At 41.5% G+C, this 22394-nt stretch overlaps 1 protein-coding gene across 6 annotated transcripts in view; it reads right to left on the minus strand.

The window, feature by feature from the left end:
* Positions 1–14253, minus strand: part of ABLIM2 (actin binding LIM protein family member 2) — a 131262-nt gene extending 117009 nt beyond the window's left edge. For all 6 annotated transcript variants that reach the window (XM_066548672.1, XM_066548670.1, XM_066548666.1 and 3 more), the window contains exon 1: positions 14194–14253. In XM_066548672.1, coding sequence (XP_066404769.1) covers positions 14194–14209 — 16 coding nt within the window. In that variant the 5' untranslated portion in view covers positions 14210–14253. The remainder of the gene's footprint in view (positions 1–14193) is intronic.
* Positions 14254–22394: the final 8141 nt, after the last annotated feature.

Below are 22394 nucleotides of genomic sequence, written 5' to 3' on the forward strand. Positions count from 1 at the left end.
CGAGGCAGCTTACAAAGCTACACATTTGACATTGCAATTCACCTCAGAAGTAGAGATTTTGTTGACACAATAAATACCAATCCCACCTAACAATATATCCTCAGGATCACAGGCATTACTGCACAGGTATCCAGTTTCCAGCCTCTACACCCTGCCCAGGCTCCTTGCAATTTAAAGAACAGGCAATGTGATTAACACTGCTAATCTGGCTGCACTGTGAATTTTGGCTGACTCTTCCATATGGGAGCTCTGGGAGTTTTGACTGCAATATAAGAAGCATTGTTAAGCCCTCGAAGTTCTATCACAGCCTTGAAATACTTGTTGTTTTAAATTAAGTACCATCCCTCAGGGATATGTGACTGCACAGCAATCTGTTCTTCAGTTTTTTATTAGATGAATTTGGTTCTAGTTGTCATAGTTGCAGAAAAAGGTTAGAAGTTTTTAACATTCTATAAAGTCTTCTCATCCCTTTCCAGTATGAACAACATAAACAAAATGCAAATGGTAAAAACGAGGCTCCAGTTTCTGTTCCATTTTATGATTATGGATGCCACTGCTTGGGATTTTTCCCTTAATGTTCTTGAGCGTGAACATGGCCTAATTTATAGATCTCAGCAATATGCATAAGATTTTGTCTTCTGCTTGTATACTCTCTAAATTTATGATACTATAGTATTTTTTTAATATAAGTATTTATTTAAGTCCTAGAGATACACTACTTTGGAGAAAAATCACCAACCACATGAGTGTTGAAGGGACCTTCCCAGGATGTTGGAAAGAGCTGATGGGGCAGTTCCACTCGCCAGTGTAGCCTCAAGGAAAGGAAAAAACATTCAGGGAAAAAAAAAAAAAGAAAAAATACTCCCACAGCAAGTGATATTCCTCTTGGAAACAGCAGGAATGGCCTCTTTGTCCCACTCCCTGATTTTATGGCTGCGGTGGGGGAAATGGGACAGTGGCGACAACGCCCACAGCTGAGCACCTTGTACCAAACCAAGGCAGGGGCCAAAGGCAAATCACCAACATGGCTGGTGCCAAGGGACCCAGAATTGGCCCCAAGCCCTCCAGCACTCAGAGCAAATCCTGAGCTGCTGGATCCATCTGTGGATCCTTTGCTGTAACGCTTCATTTTCCAGCCCGTAGGCAACTGACAGAGCAGATGTCGCTGAGATGACTTAACGTATTAAGCTGCTATTTGTTTAATTCTGATGTGGAAAATGTGTCACACTCTAAATAGTTTAGTATGTTAATGTACCACTGCAGCAACCTACAGCAATCTTTAATCATTTTATTTTAGACTTACTTGCTTATTTTACTTTAAATCATAATTAAAACCTGTTTTCTTGCTTCCTTTTAAGTGTACTTACTCTTAACTTCACCTCCAGTTTCCTCAAGCTGAATAAACAGAACTATTATCACAAATAAACATTTCATGTCCTTGGATATTTTATCTACAATTTATTTGCATTAAATTATATAAGACAGATGCAGATAAAACTTCCAGTATAATATATTCCATTAACAATCTGCAGCACAATAATTCATAAATGATGGGACTCTGGGAGTTTAACTTTAAGGCATAATAGCTTAATTTCTGTGTCTGAATAGGAAAGGTGACCAAAGCTGTATTTGCAATGGGTCTCTGAGTAATAGTATTAAAATCTGAAATCTAAATATTCTTATTTGAATCAAACTTTTTCAGAAAATATTCTTCAAAATTTTAATTCTAAGGTAAGAGCAGATTTTAATAACTACAGAATTAAGTTTTATTTCTTATATAAATGCATAGTTCCTTATGCTTCAATGGGATTATACATGGCAGTACAGCTAGTCTTGAACATGAAGAGTATTCACCTCAAAAACTTTTAAGGAATCAATTTTAGAATCATTTTTAAAACATTATGATGAGCAGTACAAACAAGGAATTCCAAGCTGTAAAGATGAACACTGCACATTTCAAACTGAAGGAGCAATATGAAGTCTACTGAACTTTCAGTGCATTCACAAGAGATGTTGCAGAGCCTTATTAGCCTGACAAACTCTAAGCATGTATTAGTAAAAATAATCCTCTTGCATGTAGCTGCAGCCCTTTGATAAGTCAGCACCCCCTGCATTAGCACTTCTGGTTTCTTGAGGCTCTGGGCACGGGTAAGACACATTTAGCTTGCCAGCACCTTACCCTGGTGATTTGGGTTGGGCATTGGGACTGTGACAGGCTTTTCCTACAGGCACTGCAGGGCTGGCTGCTGCTTCAGCAGTGGGGTCATGTCAACAGCTCTGCAAAAAACCCTCATGAACTTCTTAAACTGTAATGTAAAATCAAAATTGTGGAGTGTACTTTTAAAAATATAGCTTCTGAAACATGCTTCTGTGCTTGTAAACCCAGTTAAAGGATAATGTTGCATGACAGTGAGGAATTCCTGCAAAGAAACTCTTGTCTGCATTTTTCTGTACAGCAGGCTCATCTGACTTGCTGGTGGGCAGCCAGCCACTCCTCACTGGGACTGCAATGGCCCATTGCACAACCCACTGTGAGACACCTCTGGAACACAGGCAGAGGTGTCAAAAGGTTTCTAACAACAAAAAAGCTGGAAGGAGTGTGTTCAGCAACACATCTCCATAACCACCCTGTGCTGGTCCCCAGCAGGCACCCCCAGCGTGGCCTGTCAGCTCCACCTCTCCTTGGAATCATTCTCATCAGGCATATGCTTTTCCCCCAACAATTTTACATTCTACCAGCAGTGACACTCTTCTGCAATGATGAAATTATCAAAGCCTGCTGACAAAGAAATGAACACAGGAATCTGATGCTTCCAAACTGAGAGCAACAGGACACAATCAAAGCAGTGCACTTTAGCCAGATTTTTTTAAGATGGACTCAGTTGTCTCAATGTCTTTTGAAGAGGAGTGCTATGTGTGGCTAGGAGCAGGTTCCCTTTATCTACACAATCATACTCAGTAAAGAAGCTTGACTCAGTACCAACCCTCAGAGCTGAAATAATCTTCACCCCAACAACTTTCAAGTTTCAGGTCACAAAAGCTCACACATGCTATCAGTGTGACCTGGAAGAGATCACAAATATTTTCTAAACTACCTATTGAATCCATGTCATTGTAACTGATGAAAGCTGCAGAAATTGAAAAATTGGAAAGTTGCCTCAAACCCCAGCTTCCCTACCCAGCTGGGAAAGGGAGATGGGTGAGCACAGAGAAACCTGGAGCTTGTCCACTTTGCTGCTGTGCTTATCCGTAACAATGGCCTTTGGGGGAATATTAACTTAAGCCTGCCTCTAGGGGAGAAAGCTGCACGTTATCTCTTTGCCACCACGTTATGCCACCTTAAAGAGCTTTAAAGAACTGGCAAGTGACAGTGACAGCTGCTGGCAGGGGTGTGCTGGGACAGGCTGCACAGATTCCTTGGTGGGGCTGTACGCTCAAGGCTTGGGTGCCAGCCCATGCTGCCTTTTCCTACCATGTAAAAATAAAAAATAAAAATAAAATTTAAAAAAATAAATTCCAGAGTTAGGTTCTAAGGATTTTTTTGAAAGTATTTCACATGTGAAGTTTTTTCTGATGACATCGGCTGCAATCCTGGTTGTTTTTTGAAATGAAATCTCCTCATAAATATGATCCAGAGAGAAACAAAAATCAAGGGCAGGAATATTTAGGCTGCCAGGGGCATGGAGTTAGCAGCAGGAAAATGGCTTTGTTACAGTTAGTTTTCTCAAGCCCAACTCTTCCCTCCCTTCTTGAGCCACTGGACAAGCTAAGACCAGATATTATTTTCAAAACTTAGGGGAAGATGGCAAACAAATTAACCTTTCAATTTCCACTCTTACATCTATAGACAAATGTCAGCCACTCATGCCCATGCCAAAAATAACCCAAAATGTATTAAGTCTTACACACGTAAAGTCAGAGTGATCTAACAGAAGGAACATTTAATTCAGACTTTGGTATTTCAGACTCCTCTTCTCTTGACTAATCCTACCCAACACAAGTCACAAATCTCTTCTCAGTTCTGCACAAGCAAATCCCCTCCTTCTGTGAGAGCTTTGCAATCAATTGACAAAAAACTATTAGAAATTTAAATATATTTACAAAAAAATGAGCACCAACATACCATGATGAAATTCTACCAAAAAGAAACTCTGGCATCAGAGAACGTAAATCTCATACATCCTACCAAAAAAGGAAGGGGTTCCTGCAAAATAGGGCAAAATTTTCCTAAAGATAAGATCTTACCTTTTAGTCTGGGATTAAAAATACTACAACTGTTTACCTATGACACAAAGCCAGAGACAACATCTCCTCCCAACAGTTTACAAACAATATAAACCGCAGTCAGAAAAGATACAGAGAATATTAATATAACAGCAATTATTGTAATAATTACATTGTTTGTATTTAAAAGTTTTCCAGTCATTTATTGCATTATTGCTTTCTTTAAGCCAGGATGCTTAGAAAGAAGTATGCAATAAAAGCTGAAATAAATTGATGAAAAGAGATTTTAACACTGACAGTGAGATTCAAGAGCCATGTTGGAAGCAGCCTAGAGACAGGAAGGAGTGGAAGACATTGGGTGATTTGTTTATTTGTTTGTGATTTGTTTAAACCATTTTGTCCAATGGATTTGTGGATGTGCAGCTCCTACTGCCCACCCAAAGCCCTCCCTCCTCAGTGCTACCCAGAGCTGCCAAGATGAAATGCCAGGTAGCCTGTGACCAATCCTTAGCAGTTAGTTCTTTAGCAAGCATTAATTCTTCATGGAACCGTAATATCAGTGCAATGGAAGTAACGCCCATGTAGTATTTTTTTTTCCCACAGCACAGTTAACAATGATTTCCCTAGAAAATTCACAGGGGCTATCTAAATTTCAGTCCTTTGCCTTCCAGCACAAGAGACATGATCTGCCTTCCAGATCCACAGCACAGAGCCACAAGGCAAGCTAAGAGTAGGAATCTTCCTTTAAAATGTCAAGGTTTGTTGTTTACCCACTGCTAAGGTCTCTCTAAGCAACAATGGATGTGCAACTCCTTAAAAAAGATTCACAGGCTCACCTAAGGAAAAAAGAAAAAAATTTTATTACAAAAATGTAAACCAGTACAGCATTTTCTAAGCATGCAGTGTAACTGGCACAGAAATGCACTATCAGGAGAAGGGATATGTTCAATACCTTTTATTGTCTTGAAAGAACACACTTCTGCTTTTGCAAGTAACTCACTATTGGGATATATGAGTGAAAACAACCACATACAGAAAAGTAGGAGAGCATTAGATGGTTTAGCAACTGAATTTGACCATAACTTAGGCAGTGTCTCAAAAATTGTTTATGCAAGTAACTGGAATTAAAGATGGAATGCAGAACTGAAATATTTGTGCTTTTTGATGGCCATGGTGCAAACAGCTATACTGAAAGCATTCATCACTGTAATAAATACATAATTACTGACCATACAAAACACATGTATGATAGCAAAATTACTAGGATGGAATCATCCAATGTACATGATTTCTATATATTTCCAAAAATACTATTTACCCTCGTATTTAGAAAGGGCCTGAGAAGCTCCATCTTTCTAATTCTGAGCAGGACAGGTAAATCGAGCATCCAACCAACACTGTGGCAGTTTCTGACAGCTTCAGCTTAACAGCCAGGCTTCTCCTGCCAACTTAAATTTGCAGCTCGTGCTGCTTGCTACTTTCTAAAATAGGCACGGCTATGGCACGCTTCTAGATCTGTGCAGACCTTATGTGCTTCAGAGACAAGACAGAAAGCTCAGCTGAGCATTTCCCCAGAGCTGGCAGCACTCCCCTAACATCAATCTCATCATCAGCTTCACAGGACACAGCCTGAGTTGTTCCCATCAAAGCTTTGACCTTGGGAAAAAACTCAGGCGTATCACAAGTTAAAATTATAGATCTATGGAAAGAAATGCAAAACGTGACTATTGCTTAAGCAGTTTTTCTGAAAATGCATCACATGACTTCAGACATTTGATTTAATCCCAAAGTTTAGCAGTAGCAGAAGTTAAGGGTTCCCAGAACAACCTAGGCTTTAGCTTTAGGTCAAATCCTATTAATAATATAGACAACCAAATCTGCAGCAGTGTCAGTGGGTAGCTCTATTAAGATATAAATAGAACTTTGTTAAGCTGGCTTTATGCATTTAATGAAATTTAGGCCACACTACCAAAAAGAAGCTAAAATTCATCATCTGAGGTGATGATTCCTTAGTACTATCTTGAAAAACATACAAGACCAAGATGGACACAGCCATTGTCATCATTAGCTCCCAGATCAGGACAATGGGCACAGCTGGAAACAAACTACTGGGCCACACAAGCACTCAATCCAAGCTGGACAGTCTAATGATCTGAAATAATGACAATAAATGTCAGCAAATTGAAACACAACCTATTGTGTTTTATCATTACTAAATTTCCCATGGCTCATACAGACAGAAGGTGCTAGAAAAGCTTTGGTTATGCTCTCACTGACAACACATTAAGGCAATCTGTGAGATGTTGGTTACCTTAGTTTGGTACCATGAAAACCTATGGTTATTAGAACAAAGATGCTGAAATGATTGCACCTAATTCTGTACAAAGGCACATAAATAAATGCCCTAGTTTCAAAGAGATAAAACACTGCAGTTTACAGTGATGGGTGATGATACTTCAAACTTCCCAAGGTCTCAGCAGTGGAGAAGCCAGATTTTCACACCAAACTCCGTGTCCCAGCTGAGGGGCTCTGCAGCTGCACACACATAACCCCCAGGACAGGTCTGCATCTTTAGGCAATTGTTCAAGAGATCTGTGATACATAAACCCTGTTTCTCCATGGGGTCTGGTTCAGGAAAGCTTACCAATGTAAGCTTACCAATGTTCATACATGCAGCTGACACTAATTTTTCTCCAATTTTCCAAGGCAGGAATGAGGCATCAAAACATGTCCAGGAAGATTGGTTGGTAAATAGCCACACAAAACATTCAAGATTAATCTGCCTGCAGATCTCTGTAGCAACACAACAGATGCTGTGCAGTCATGGCTTAGGACAGTTTCAAATACCCACTGAAAACTTTGGACCAGATAACCAGAGATCCAGCTGACTGCAGGCCAATCGTCAGTTTGGCAAGTGCTGGAGCAACCTGGCCTGTTAAATTTTGAAAATCTCAGAGGCTGGAGATTTCACAGCCCCTCTGCTACCCTCCTTGGTTCCCTCCTGGGTTCAAGCACTATCACTGGGATTTCACTTTTCCTTACAAGCAGCATGAACTCCTCCTGTTACTCCTGACTGTTGCTTCTTGCCCTTTTCCCATGCCTTTGTGAGTGGAGCTTGGCTTCATCTCCCCTTCATCAACCCATTGGGGGGGTTGAAAAATTGAAAAATTCAGTTCCCCTCTGTCTTGTCTCCCTTTTCCAGGTGGATCAAGAGCAGAACTCTCCACCCCCTCTCCCTGGCTGCCACACTCCCAAGGGAAGCACACAGCAGCTTCCCTCGTCCTGCTCACTGCACCAATCCTGGCAGGCCCACTCTGCTGACCAAGTGGGTGGGAACATCACAGCTCAGTTACACTATTAGTCATGGAAAGGTCAGTGCAAAGCAACTCTCCTCCCTTATCACCAGTACTTACCCATCACCTGCACCCAGGAACGTTCCTGTCACTGTCTGAAGCCAGCAGCAGAGCACAGGGCTGAGTTTGGTCTGAGCAGGGCCGGAGCTGCTGAGCAAACCCAGGCTCAGAGCACAGGCAAAGCCCTGGATTGGCAAGCCTGACTTGCAGCCAGGTTGACAGGCAGCAAAACAGAGAGCATATGTGCAAGTCACAGGGTGAGGTGCCAGGGCCAGCGCCAGACACCCACGGCACAGACAGACGCAGCCCCAGCTGCTCCCGTGTGTGTCCCAGCTAAGGCACTTGGCTGCAAACCCTTCCCCATTCCCATCTTCCTCTCATCAGGGTAATTAATAGTGGCAACAGAGCCTCTATTTCTATGGTTTCCCTGGTATCAGTACACAATTCTATATGTTACCTTAAAGATTAGATCCTCTGTTTCTGTGTTGTGTTCAGTTTCTAAAACTGTAACCAGGTGATTGCCTTCATGCTGCTGGTATTGCAAAGCCAAAGGAAACATCACAGAAAATCCTACAAGACTCCATAAAGCCAAACTTCCCAGCTGAACTCAGTCAAATATCCTCAGTGGGGTCTTACAAAGTAAAGAACAGAAAAGCCTGCTTGACTTGCAGGTTCCAGCAGAGTTTGCAATACCAACAGGAACAAAGAGAGGCAGAACTTGTAAACAGAGCAAAGCAAATGAAGGTAACTGAGACAAAAACAAACAGGAAACTGTAAAAGTATTTTTCATGACTTCTAGGGCATTCACATTATTTTAAACAGTAAAATTTACAGCAGTCTAGGATTTATAAATGTACCTCACTAAAATCTCTTGACAGAGGTAAAAATAAGTCAAGAAAAAAACAAAGCGGTCTCTGACCAAGAACTCTCCAAATGAATCCTTGCATACAAGGCTGTCCATTCGTTCAGTCCCACTCAAGAGTTGCTCAGCAAAGAAGATCCCAGTATATATTTAGACATCACCTAGTAAACTGCCTTATGAATCACTTCTGAAATTCCCTTTATCCTAAGTCACATACTCTATGTCATATAATCTCTAAGTCATATACTTAGGAGGAGAAGGAAGTATATGACCTATTTTTTAAAGTGACAAAAGCTCTTGCCTGACACTTGAGCAGAACAGGTTCTGTGGCTTGTTCTTCATATGATATGCATCAAAGTTTAACTCCTACTTCACCACGAATTTTACCATACAAACAGTATGACAGCAATTCAATCTTTGTCACTGCCTGAAATAGACTGGAAGGAACACAACTACTGAATGCTTAGTGCTCCCCTTTTGTACACCACACCCAGCTACTTCACTCCATAAACCAGTACAGGTGAGGGATTTTTTCCCCACTGAAGCACAAATGAACTTGGCAAAAGGGAAGAGGAAGAACCACATTTCATCTTCCTCTGAAGTATCACAGTGCCTCATGCTAGAAATGAACTGACAGAAGAGGTACTTGAAAACTTCCCAAGGAACTGGATGCTGTATTTGTGAGCAGCTACTATGCAGTAACAACCAAGATTACACATTTGGTCTTCATATTCACCATGAGGAGCAACTGCAATCTGTTACTGTTTTACAATGACAGCATTACTTAAACCTAAAAATAACAGTTTCTAAGTAGGAAAAAAACCAACCTGCAATTAAGAACATTAAAGTATTTTCAGAGCATTACTAGTGATCTCCTGCAATTCAGGAATTTGTATTTTTCATGGCCACCTGCACTTAGACTTTGTTTTCTTTCATATACAGATCAAGAATCTTGTCCTATAAGATCAGGACATTCTTCAAAACATAGTTAATGATCAATTTGACTAATGCCAGTAGAAGGATTTGATTTTAAAGAGAAAGGGAAAAAATGGCTCCTAAAGCTACAGAAATATCCACTGAACAAAGTTTTTATTCATCTCACATTTCTTGTCTGAAATGGAAAAATAAGTAACCACGCTTCATGCAATACAATACTCCATCTAGATTTCAGAGCACGAACATCAACTAATAAGCTGTGAAAAAAAAACATTCCAATGTTTCAGATGCTAACAGTTATGGACCTTGACATGCTGCTAATGGATCTTGACACAGGGAATAATATAAATTCAGAAATGTTTGCCTTAAGGTTATATTTAAGGATTCAGAGGGCAAGCCAACAAATTGTCCAATAATCTCCAAGGCCCAGGCACCATCCTCCATCTATCTGATGCTGGGCTCATGCAGAGACCCAGCTGTGCTGCCTGGGCCCCTCCCATTCTGGCACTTACAGAGCTCTGTTTCTAACAGCCCCATGCAGCACAAGCCCTTTTAACACAAATATGTTTAATTCTTTACTTTGAGTGCTGGGTGCTTGGTTGGAGAACCAAAGGTCCAAAGGTGAGTTAATGGTACCAGCAAACTCCTACAGGACTGGAAAATGCAGCAGTGAGCTTACAATTAACAGTAGTCAGGAAAGAGGAGTTTCCACTGCTAAAGCCTTAATTTGTATAGACAGGAATTGTTTTTCAAATTGAGAAAAACTAAAATTAGGATTTCTTCACTCCTCCTTGAATGTTGGCCATCCCATTGCACAGAAGAAGAGAGATAAAAGCAGCCATGCTTGTATTTCTCAATTTTCTCTACATTTCTTAGACCTCTATGTTTTTATGTCAAAGATAATTCTTGGTGATTAAGTACATAAGCAATAATGGCCTGAGGAACAGAACTGAAAGCACACTGCTTGTACCTCGTACTTCAGGGGCACTCAGAAGTGAACAGACAGCAGCCCATACCAGCCCAGAAGGGTGCTCAGTACTGGGCAGGTGCTGCACTGAAAACAGGCAAGGGAGCCAGAAGGAGACCTCACTCAGAAAGCCAAATGCCTGGATTCTGTTGAGCAGAACTATCCACCTTTCCAGAGATGGGCTGCAGCACCTGGGCAGCATGTGAAGGCCACCAGGAGACAGGATGTCCTGCAGGCAGGAGTTACCAGCTGATGTGACATCACCTGAGAATCTCTTCTGACCCACTTCACCCCATCCTAACTGTGCTGTGTGTTTCCACCATCCAAGAACATGCTGCCATTTAAAAGATACATGCACTGAGCTGAAACCATTTTCTTAAGAGCTGTAAAGAATCCCCCAAAACCTTAACAAATCCCAAGATACAGCTTCCTGATTTTTACAGTCTAAGAAATTAAATAGAGTCTTTGCAATTCAACCCAATTTTCAGGAAGAAAATACCATCAGGAAATAGAGGTTGTTGGGTTTTCTTTCAGGGAAACCTGGCTAAAATGGCAATGAAATGAAGTAGTTCTACTCTTGTTTAATTATGAAACATGTAGGATTGCATCCTATAAGGTGAACACGTTCATTAGCAGGCAAACTCCAAAGCAAGCTGACCTCTTGGTGCTCCTGTCTAGTAATTCAATGCTCTTTTACCAGTGCCCAGAACGAAGGGCTGAAAGAAAAATGCTGTATCAAAGTATAAAATATAGCACAGTCTGAAACAATCATAACTTTTGTCTCTAGGGAGGATTCTTATCAGCATAGTTGCATGTGAACTTTGAAAAGGAATTAATCATCTCCAAGCTGAGCCGGACCCTGTGTGACCAACCTGAGTAACCTCTTTTGTAAGCAGAGCCACTACATTCCTGCTCCATTTGGGCTGTGACACTCCATTAGCTGTCCTCTGATCCATGCAATCAAATTGCCCCTTTAATATAATAGTTTAAAGACTAAATAGCTGTGTGAATTTGTGTCATGACATTTAATTTAATCTAATCTAACTCACCTAGTATGTAATTAGCTCTGTGATTCCCTTTTTGCACTTAAATAATAGACATCATGTTACCCTATTTCTGAGAATTGAGGAGAACCTCATTTTCACAATCTCAAATATTTAACCTATTCTGTTCTTCTTGCTACAATTTCAAGATGGCAAAGAACTTAATTATTAGACTGAAAAACCATATTATAAACTCTTAAAAGTACCTTTAGTATCCTAAAAGCACAACCATTTCATGCAAATCTCCCAGGTATAAAAAGCAGTGAATAGGCTCTTTCTTAGAAATAGTCTCAGCCAAAACCAATGGTAAGTATATGTAGAAGGCAGCTGAGGAAAATCATGTATGGAAAAATCTAATTACAACACATGTAATGATGCATCTGAGCTGTGTCTTACTAAACCAGGTGATCATATGCTTTCTAGATTTAAAATTATAGCATGAGTCTGCAGCCCATTCATCAAGACAATGGCTCAATGCATGTACTACTGAACCATTTTAAATTGTATTACCTTTATCAACATCACCCTTAGCAAATATAAGCATTTCTGTATCTAATGCCAAATGTTATGGTTAAAGTGGCAAAGCAGTGTCACAGCACTGCCTGAAACCCTCTTGATACAGACAGTGAATGATGTGCTGCCTTGGTGCAAGAGAGGACACAGACCGAGCAAAAGTTTCTGGAGTAATAAGGCAGATTCACAACTGTTTGCTCCATCTGAAGAGCAAGAGAAATATTGGGAATTTCTCCTAGATTACCAAACCATGCAGCAATTCATTGGAGCTTATGTGAGGCTGATTTTAACACACCACTTCACCCTTGTTTTCTTTGCAGAACCAGAAATGTATTTCTGTTAGAATAAACAGCAAACTTTGAATTAAAGCCTTTCCATAGTAATTTTGGTGGAAATCTTTTGGGAACAGCAATTTTAAACAAACAGTGGCACTGAATTTGTTGTACAATACTTGACCCATCAATGTTAATGGAAAATTTCCATTGATTTCACTGAGTAGATATGGGCTCCTCACATTTAATTTATCATGAGAATTGATTGCAGGTTGTTTACATAGCCCACACAGACACACAAAGTCAAAATCTGGAAAGATCAAAGCTAACCCTATACTTAAAACCAAAACTCCTAAAACTGCCAGTTATTCTTTCAAATTAGACCTAAGAACTCTCAGGGTTTTTTTCCACTCTCTTTTTTCTCAGGATGTTATTTTTATCTTGGCACTGTTCTTTTTTGCTGTTTAATTTACACCGTGTTTGGAGCAATTACTGAGATAGAACTGTGTCAAGTCTCCTCTGCACTAACTTTTCTACTGGGTTTATAACTTCAGAATCTATTTAACTGACATTTAAAATATTATAGAGAGAAAAATTTGCACTCTAATATTTCCTCTACCAAGCTCAGTTCTACCACAATAGAATTTAAACATTTCTCAGTATTTCATGTTCTTCAGTTCAACATTACAGACAGGCGACCAAGGAGTGGATTCCATACCGGCATTTCACCAGTACCAAAGGAGATGTTACTATCCTTGTTAATTATCCCGATGCTCTTTAAAGAAACAAACAGACTTGGGATTTCTACAGTAGTTCAAACACCCTGCAACATAAGCTTTGCTCTCACCTGCACACCTGCCTTGGCCTGGGCACTTCCACAGAGAGGACAGGCATGCTGGCAGTCCGTGTTTCACCCACAGACCACACGAGGACGGGGACAATCAGCACACATGAAAGCACTTACACCACCAACAAACATGAGGAAATGCCAGACTTGGCTTTCAGCTGCAATCAGCAGCAGGTGCCTGACCCAGGTCACTCACTGTCCTAACCGGGAGCTCGTTCTCCCTCTCTGTTTGCAGCAGGCTCCCCTTTGGCTCGCTGCGAGGATGTGGTATGATTAAGCATGTTGACATAGAGAGTCACCACATAATTGTAGCTATTCAGCCTCTCCCTGTTGTTGTGGTAGAGCGTATATTTAGCACTACAGTTACCCTCACAAACGAAACACACAACCACCTCCCACAGTCCCCTCTCCTCTGTGCACAACCCTGCATTTGCCTTAAGGACTGTAATATTTTGCAATCGGCTGTGCTCTGAAGTAACCACCCCCCGCCGACACTCAACGCAGATGAATGCTGAATCGCTAAAAAATACAGTTCCAAGTCAAATCCTGAATGTATCACAGGATAAATTAGTTTTGTATTGCCCTGGGCAACTGGATTCCTCCGGGCGGCAATCCTAGCCTGGGCTCCGTGGCACATCCCTAATATCCACCTTCTCTACCGCCACAATATCTCGCCCAGCAGAAAAGGCCGGTTTTTAACCCAAATATCCCCGTCTGAAAAGCTGTGTGCTCCCACCCGGGATGCCGGGGCACCAGCTGATGCCGCCCGCACCGCGCCTCGGCCGAGCCGCTGGGTACCGGCAGGGGATGGAGCGAGGGCGGCCCGGCCGCGGCCGCCCCAGCCCGTCCTGCGGGCTCCGGCCGGGACTGCGGGGAACGCCCGGGGCTGCGGGCTCCGGCCGGGGCTGCGGAGAATGCCAGGGGCGGGGGCGGCTCCGCCGGAGCCCCGCGCTGGGTCCGCAGCCCCTCCCGCCCGACAGCGCCCGAGGCTGCGGCAGCTCCCCCCGCCACAGGCGCACATACGGATTCTCGTATTTTCGGGTGGTTTTAGGTGAGCAATTTTTATCCGGCTGCCGCTGCCCGCACCCCGCGCTGCAACGAGACGGACCCGAGCTGGGCAGCGGCAAAGATGCCCCGAAACACCGGGGGTCCCGGCCGCCTCCCGCGCCCGCCTACCTGTGCCGGTGCTCATGGCGCTCCCGCCGCCGCCGCCGCTGTCACCGCGCCCCGCAGGCGCCTCCGTCCCCGTCCCCGTCCCCGCCCGCCGCGCAGCGGGGCCGCGCCGCGCTCCGCCCCCGCCGCCAGGTGCCGGCACCCGCAGCCGCGCCGCGGCTCCGCTCGGTTCGGTACGGCACGGCTCGGCTCGGCTCGGCTCGGCTCGGCTCGGCACGGCGGCACCTTGGGAAGTGTAGGCAGCCCCGCGGACTACATCCCCCTCCGTGCCTTGCTGCGGCCGGGGGCGGCTCCGGCCCCGCCGCTGCTGCGGGCAGAGCTGCTGCAGCACCCCCGCCCCGCAGAAACTTCTGCCCAGGTCTCGGCCCCAGTCGCAGCCCGCTCCCACCTGCCGGCCGCCGCCGCCCCGCCCGGTCTCCCTCGCCCTGCGGCTGAGATCTTCCTCTGCATTTTCCTGTCCCGCTGGTGCTGGGCTCGTACGATGGCCGGGCAAAGCCAGGAGGTGCACAGGTGCTCCGGGATGTCCCCGAAGCGGCGGGCAGTGACCATGAAGATGCTTGCGCTGTTCCCCAGCGCAGCCCAGGCTCCCAGGCAGCGCTGCACCGCACGGAAGGTGTTGGCAGCAGGTCTGGGCGTTCAGCAGGGTAAAGCAATGCTTTCTGGATCAGGTGAACTTTCACTGATCCTTTGGATTTGAGAGTACAAGCTCACACAATTACTATTAAAGCCATTTGTTTATTAAATACCGATTTAGTCAGTATTTCATCCATCTGAAAAATCTATTTTATTTCTGTGAGAATTAATGGGATATTTTTTTAAGAAACAAACATCTGTTTTAACAAATACAAAAGCAGCCAGCATGGTTGCATAAGCGTGCTGTACTGCACAGCTGCTCTGATGCTGATTTCAGACTGTGCTCAGGGCAGCTTGGGGTTACAGTAACAGCATGAGGAAATAGGGATGTGAAGACTTGCTTTGCATTAATATCAGTCTGCTCTTTTCCACTGACAGTTGCCTAAAAGTTATAACTTAATTAACAGTTGTAAGCATCAAACCTACACAGCTTTCCCAGCCTCCCCCTGAAACTGAAGGGATGAGCTCTGTAGCAGTGCTTACACATCACACTTTGATAAAGAATCATGGTCCTTGGCCCTGTGTAAGAATGGCAGTACCTTATGGCTCTCATGACATTTGTCTGATGTGGATGGGGAACCCCTGGACAGAATTACTGCCATCAGGAAGAATGTGGACCTGCAATCTGAACAGCCATATGATCAGACAATCCTAACAAGTAACATCCCATTCCTGACAGCCACCATCAGTGGGTATCTGCTGAGGGGATTTCCTGAGCCAGATGTGTGTTCTTTGTTTAGAAGAACCTTCTGTGGATTTTCTTCTGTTGTCTTGTCCAGTTGTAGCTTGAACCCAGGCACACCTCAAACAACTACAGCCTCCTGTGCAGGGAATTTCACAGCTGACCTGTCTGTTGTGAAGAACTATCTGCTGTTATTTTGAACCTGCTGTTTGCTATTTTTACTTGATACCTGCTCATTCTTGTAATAAAAGAGATAGCAAACATTTCCCTGTTCACTTTCTCTGTGAGTATATTTCTCCACTTATGAGTTTACACTGCTCCATCAGATTTCACCCTTCACTCCTACTCTAGTTAGTCATTCCTTAAAATGGGTGACTTGCAACTTCAGTACCATGCTGCTGTCACTTTCTGTCGTTTGTTCTGGAGTTTTATTGTTTGATTACCAACTTTGGTTTCAATCATGAAGTGTCTTTGCATATAATAATCATCATGAGTTCAAGGCAATCTCTGAGTGATGTCAGCAACCCTGTGGCTATGCATAAGTGTTGCTTTAGAAGCTAAATTAGACAGAACTCTTGTCTTGGACGTGGTGGGTGTACAATCCGTATTGAAGGTAATGAAGAGGAAACAGCCTTGGGCTTGAAGGCTACTAAAAGACAGTTTGACTCTTCTGCTGGGTGGCAAAAGGAGAAGGCATACTAAAGCCTTTCATAATTCATCGCAGTGGGAACCCCAGGGCCACAAGAGGTTTTGGAAAAATTTCCTACAAGTCATAGAGACAACTTAAAGGTCAAAGTTACTACACAAATGCTCAAAGTGCCCTCACAGAGCCAGATCTTAGGGAACACTGAGAAACAGGCCATGGATTTCAGATTTCCCCCTGTTTAGGGTAATGCCACCTGCCACAAGCTTAATTAAAGGCTTCTGTGAACCCCTGGAAAAATCACGGTCTGCTTCTGATAAGATCCCCTTACTCCAGCCAGTGAATAAGGGAGTAATCAGCACTTAAAAGGTCCACTGTCTAAAAAAGACATTTCCCAAGCTTATCCAGAAAAAACCCTGCTTCAATGACTTTTGGAGGTAGTTCAGTATCATGGATGGCACAGATGGCACAAGCATTACTTGGGAAGAGGTCACAGTTCAGTACATGAGTGGTCTATGGCAAAAATAGTTGCCAGAGTTTATTCTGAATTCTGTTGGATTTGATGTTATCCTTGCTCTCCAGAAAAAAATTATCTTCTTCTCTGATAAGCTGGCCTGGAAAGGGTTGATAGCAAAAGTATGGTGAAATTGTTGGTTTCACAGTCAAAGTGAAGCCATCCAGGAAGGGTTGCCAAGAAGGCTTATACTAAACAATTTTAACTGAGCACCAAGTCAAAGAATAAACAGCAGAATAAATTAAGAATTAATGAATATTACAGTGCCCCAAAGAGTGTATCTGCCCATTCTCAGGACAATGATCTGTCCTGAGGATGGGCAGATACACTCTTTGGGGCACTGTAATATTCAGCCTCTTGTTACCAATCTCAGCCTAGTAGGTAGTCATCTCTTGATTTTCATTTTTGAGACCAATCAGCTTGTTCAGCTGTGGTGAAGAAGTCTGAAAAGTCAGCCTTTGACCTGTCAGCACTTTGCATTATTTCTGTCATTACTGGGAATTCAATTGGCACCTGACAAACCTGATGATCCTGTCTCTTCCTTCACATCCTCAGTGTCATCCTTAATTCTTCTAAGAGTATTGATTTTGAAAATGCTTGAAAAATGCTATGCAAGACAAATTTACTTTCTAGCATAGAAGTGTTTTCTAAAATTTCTCCACCAGTATTATTTGGACAACGTTATGGAAGAACTTTACATTTTACTGTCCATGTGCATTTAAACTCTATGTCTTTCTTAAGTACATCTTTGTGTCTGGCTCTATTGCATTAGCTGTATCAGGAAAGTAAAATCTTCATTGTCTACTGAATTTGTGACCATCCCAGTTATCAGAAATGCATCCTCCTCACATAATATATATTTATGTATCTTCCCTCGAGTAAGGGAATATGTTTTCATGTAAAGAAAAAAAAGAATGAGCACTGTAAATGCAAAGAAAAAATTCAATATTGTGTGTCTTCTGTTAAAAAAGGTCCAGCTGAAGCAAGAAAAAAGGATTGTTTCTAATATTTCTGAAGTTTCCAACTTCACGGTGGTCATGGTCTTCCAGGACAATAAAATTATTGCTTTTATTTGATTATTTGTCTGAAAGTTTTTTAGGTCGTTGCCATATGAGAAGGGTCATATTTTAAAAGTACCTCAATGACGGAGGGTCCAGCAAGAGAGAGAGAGGGGAATTAAAACTTCTGCACTAGGAATGAAGCAGAACTTTTATGTCTTCCAAAAAACCCCAACAAAACAAACCAACCCAAATAAACAAACCAACCAACCTTCAACAACAAACAAACAAAGCAAAAAAAACCAAAAACAAACAAACAAACAAAACCAAGCCTGTGAAAAAAGCCATTATCCATCCAATTGCCAGAAGTGATTTACATGCTAATCCAGACAGTAGGAAACTACAAATCCAAGCAGCTGTTTAACCTGGTTAAATTTTCCCTTGGCTTTATGTTCAAAGCTGATACAGTATCATGAGATTTTCAGGTCAAATACCACCAACTTGGAGTGAAACTTAAAAGAATAGTTACTTTGTGCCAGCTATGCTATTGGTTGTTGAAACCCTTCTGAAGTTGCCCTAAATAGATATCTCATGGAAAAAAAATCAGAGAAAAATTGCATAAATTAGACTTGCTTTTGTGAATCTTACTGTGCAGCTCTGTATTTCATGCCATTAAGTTCTATTGTATAGTCCTGAAAACTGAATTTAAGCTCCTAAGAATCTACAGTAATTTTTACCTTTTAACCTGAGATCTGCTTTATAGGCTGATTTTCAATCTAAACTGCTGTCTAATCTAAGCTGCTGTCTTTTGACAGGTGTTAAATCTTCTGGAAGACAAAAAAATCTTGCAATTTACAGTAATGTATTTTGAAGTGCTTATGTTTTAAATGACAAATTATCCTTCAATCGTGTTCTATAAATTTACAGAAATATGTTATTTTCCTATTAATTCAAAAATAGAAATTCTTTTGTATCACAGAATATTAGGAACCTGACATGACATGCTGTCATGACCCCTCTTTTGTTTTTTACTGATTCTGTTTTGTGTGATGAAAGCTCCCTAAACATCTCTGTTGAAAACATTCCTACTTTTATTTTTCTGGTGTCATATATCTCTTAGGAATTCAGGGCTGGGCTACTTTGCCTAGGCTGCAGTCCTTCTGTAATTTTATGACTAATTCCATACCAAGTTATGAGCTTTTTGACATTAAAATTACTATATCGCAGAATTACTGGTACCGGGGCAGTTGCCAAAATAAGCCACCCTTGTGTTTGCAACCAGGGACAGCAGTTACCTCTCCACCACCTTGCTCTGTTTGCTGTACTGGAATGACATTGGTAGTAAATAAAATATAAGGCAAGCTTGAAGTTCCAGAAGAGTAACAAACTGGGATTTTAAAATGAGATTCTGGGTATGAGAATAAATTTCCAGCTACTCACTGAGGCAGGAGCACACGTGTTTATAAATAATGAATTAGTGTGAAGCAGCAGTAATGAAATAATAACATGGCACTATATTAGGATGTCTGAGTTGCACTATGAAGATGTCAGCAATAATTTTTATACAAAGCTCCTCTCACACCATGGGAAGAATATAAACCCTGTATCAGCAGCTATAACTTGATATCCATTACCCATTACAAACCTAAATGCATTATGATCAGTAGGTCAAATAAAACTCCCAGGCAAACTTTGAAAACAGCAAGCATGAAATAACATCAAAGGGAGCAATGGCTGAGGATGAAAGGAATCTTTGTTACAGTGAGACAATCAAAGACTGTTCTCTCATGTCAGCAGTCAGCTTTTGGAAAGTTGGTCAGAACAAATAAATTTTTGGTATTGCAGGCTGCTGCACGTGGCAGGAAGTCTAGCAGGTAATGATGAGCATCCATATAGAATTCATACACAAGGATGACAAATCCAAGGTCACAGCAATGAAATGGACAGAAATACAAATGCAAAGGGTTTGGGGAAGAGCCAAAACAAAGCATGAATAAGATAAAAGTCACTACACTTGCAAAAAACATTGGCAAAAATTTAATTTTAATTTGGGAATGGCAGGTGGAACTTGCAAGGATTTCGGTGCCATGTCACACAGTGTGTGTAACCACTGAAATCAACACTTAAAACAGTAAACATGTAAATAATGTTGTGCTTTCTGTAGTAAACAAGAAGGATAATGAGGTCCCTTTTGTTGCAGAGAGGTTAACACTTATTAAGTATATTGTTATCCCTTGCAAATGTGACTCCTTGGAAAACCACTCTTTATGTGAAGTTGCAGCTTCTCCCTTGGAGTAGATGATATTGCAATTCATGGCCCTTATTCAATTTAACTCTGTTTTGCACCCTAGGCTGATTTCCCATTCCTTATCCTACACTGCATAGCTAACACTGCTCTTATGTAAAAAAAACCCCATACAACACAGCCTCATGCCAGCAGAATAAAAACTCTTCTGAGGTGATGAAATTCTCGTGTAGCACCGTCTGTAACTGAGGCTTTGCCTGGGAAGATGTGTGACAGTTTGCAGGAACTTTCAGCCCACTCTGGCAGTGAACATCCCTGAGACATCAGGCCCTAGAAAAGTGCAGCTGTGTTTGATTCTTCTCTCTGTATCCTCAGCTGCAACAAAGCCACCCTGGACTATATGTGTTGCTTTCCAGGCTTCACTAGGGGAAGGTCTCAGCCTGTGTGAAATGGCCTGGACCAAGCCTACCTAAATGAGCACTTAAAGTTTACATGGGGATTGTGGATGATGTATGCACAGATGTCAACTGGAAAAAAAAAAAGAAGGAATGGAAACAATATTTTTTTTTCAAACGTGGGAAAAAGTGGAAAAAATATCACTGAATGTAATTAATGGACATGAGATGTGCTGTGCATTTAATGGAGTGAGTCCAAAATATGTTCATGTTTATTAAAATTTTTGTGTTTAGCTGCATAGCCTTAAACTTAGGAATCTTTTTATACCATCCCCCCACACAGTCACACCTTAACACCATTATTGTCTGTGGTGGCTGGTGCAAGTACAGTTGATTTAATCAAAAGTCCATAAATGGAATTGTAAGAAGGTTCCAAGGCCAAATTCCAGACAGGAACCATCTAGAGTTTTCATGATTTTCAGATATGTATTGACAAAAGCTCCACTGTTTCAGATTTTCCCTGATAAATAGAAATCTTTCCTCATATTTCTCAAGACTGAGTGTTGGACTATACCTTTTAAAGATTGTATTATTCTTATAAGATGTATGACCTCAAGCATACAAGGCTGGATACTTAAGCAGAAAATGTTGTGCTTGTTATGTTTATAAACACCTTTTAATATACTTAGTTCTGGTACTTGTGGCCAAATGGTCTAAAAGGATAAATGTGAGAGGAAAGTTGTTACTAGAAATTATAACTTAGATCTACAGATAAAGCTGCAAAAAATGGAGGTGTAAACCCTTCTTCAGGTCTCAACTAGAGGGCAGCAGTAATTTGGAAAAATTCCAATTATTTTGCTAGTTCCATGTGAAGACAGATTTTATAGTTATTTGTTGAAGTCAAAAGTATCACTATAGGATTTTCTCTACAGTGGACATTTTGGTGGCTGGAAATGGTAATCCCAAATTATAGGAAGACAGTATTTTTGGGCTACCTTGGTCAAAGGGAAAACTACTGACAGTAAACCAAGTTGCAGTTAGTGAATGGAACAGAGCTTATAGGATGATAAATTGAAATTCTGTGATTGTTTCTATCCTGATGGCTCTCTGTTGGTTTTAGTCCTCCAGATATTCCTTCAGGCATGTTCTTCCACAGAGCATTAGGAAAGCCAAAAGATTTCATTTCCACTGAATCCATATCGAAACATCTTTTCTCCAATTTTTGAATGCCTAAGGAAGTCAAAATTTCCTTTCTCAATGCCAAAACTAGCTCAGGAGATATCTGTATTCCAAAATATTCAAGCTCCTATAAATAAATTTCCATGGCCCTGCACTTTTTAGCACTAAGCAGAATCACCAAACAGATGGATAAAACTTCAGTTCTGCAAATTAAGTGTTTCAGTGTATGGTTAAGGATTGTAAGTGCTTCTTTCTTGAAAGTCTTTTTATCCATCCCAGAAGTGCTCTGGCATGCTAGTAAAGAAAAGAGTTGAATATGTACATAGAAATATAAAAATACATTTCAAATAGTACACATTTATGCAAATCCTAGGAAGGGAGAAGGAATTGAAGCAGAACTAAATATTCATTGCTGCTGCTCCTCCCCCTTCTTTTTTAAGATCAAGGAGCTGTAGCTTTCTACTCCACTCCTCAGAATAAACAGTTTTAGATATACTGACATAGTTTTCTCTGCTTTAAAGGACAGCAGAAAAGCTGTGACAACCTCAGCAAGAAATCTTATTCCAGGAAAAAGCCTTGAGTGGTGCCTTTTTCTAAATGTTTAACGTGGGACTAGATGCTCTTGAAGGATGCTCTTGAAGGTCTCTTCCAACATTGCTGGACATATGACCCTGTGAAAAGAGTCCTCTGAAGGAAAAGAGATAACAAATCCATTTGAACAGCATAACAAATAATTGCTACTCAATATATGATTGTGATATATAATTATTTGCTGGCTGCCTCTGAGAAGGTTTCCTTAAGAATAAGGAAACTACCTGCAAAGTTCAGGCAGCTGAAAATAGTTAACCTTTAATTAAAAATCCCTTCACCTAATTATAAAAGGAAGTACCTGGTTTTTTTTTTCAGTTCCCCTGT

Source organism: Molothrus aeneus, chromosome 4 (assembly GCF_037042795.1).
Source record: "Molothrus aeneus isolate 106 chromosome 4, BPBGC_Maene_1.0, whole genome shotgun sequence".
In the NCBI taxonomy this organism is placed as follows: domain Eukaryota; kingdom Metazoa; phylum Chordata; class Aves; order Passeriformes; family Icteridae; genus Molothrus; species Molothrus aeneus.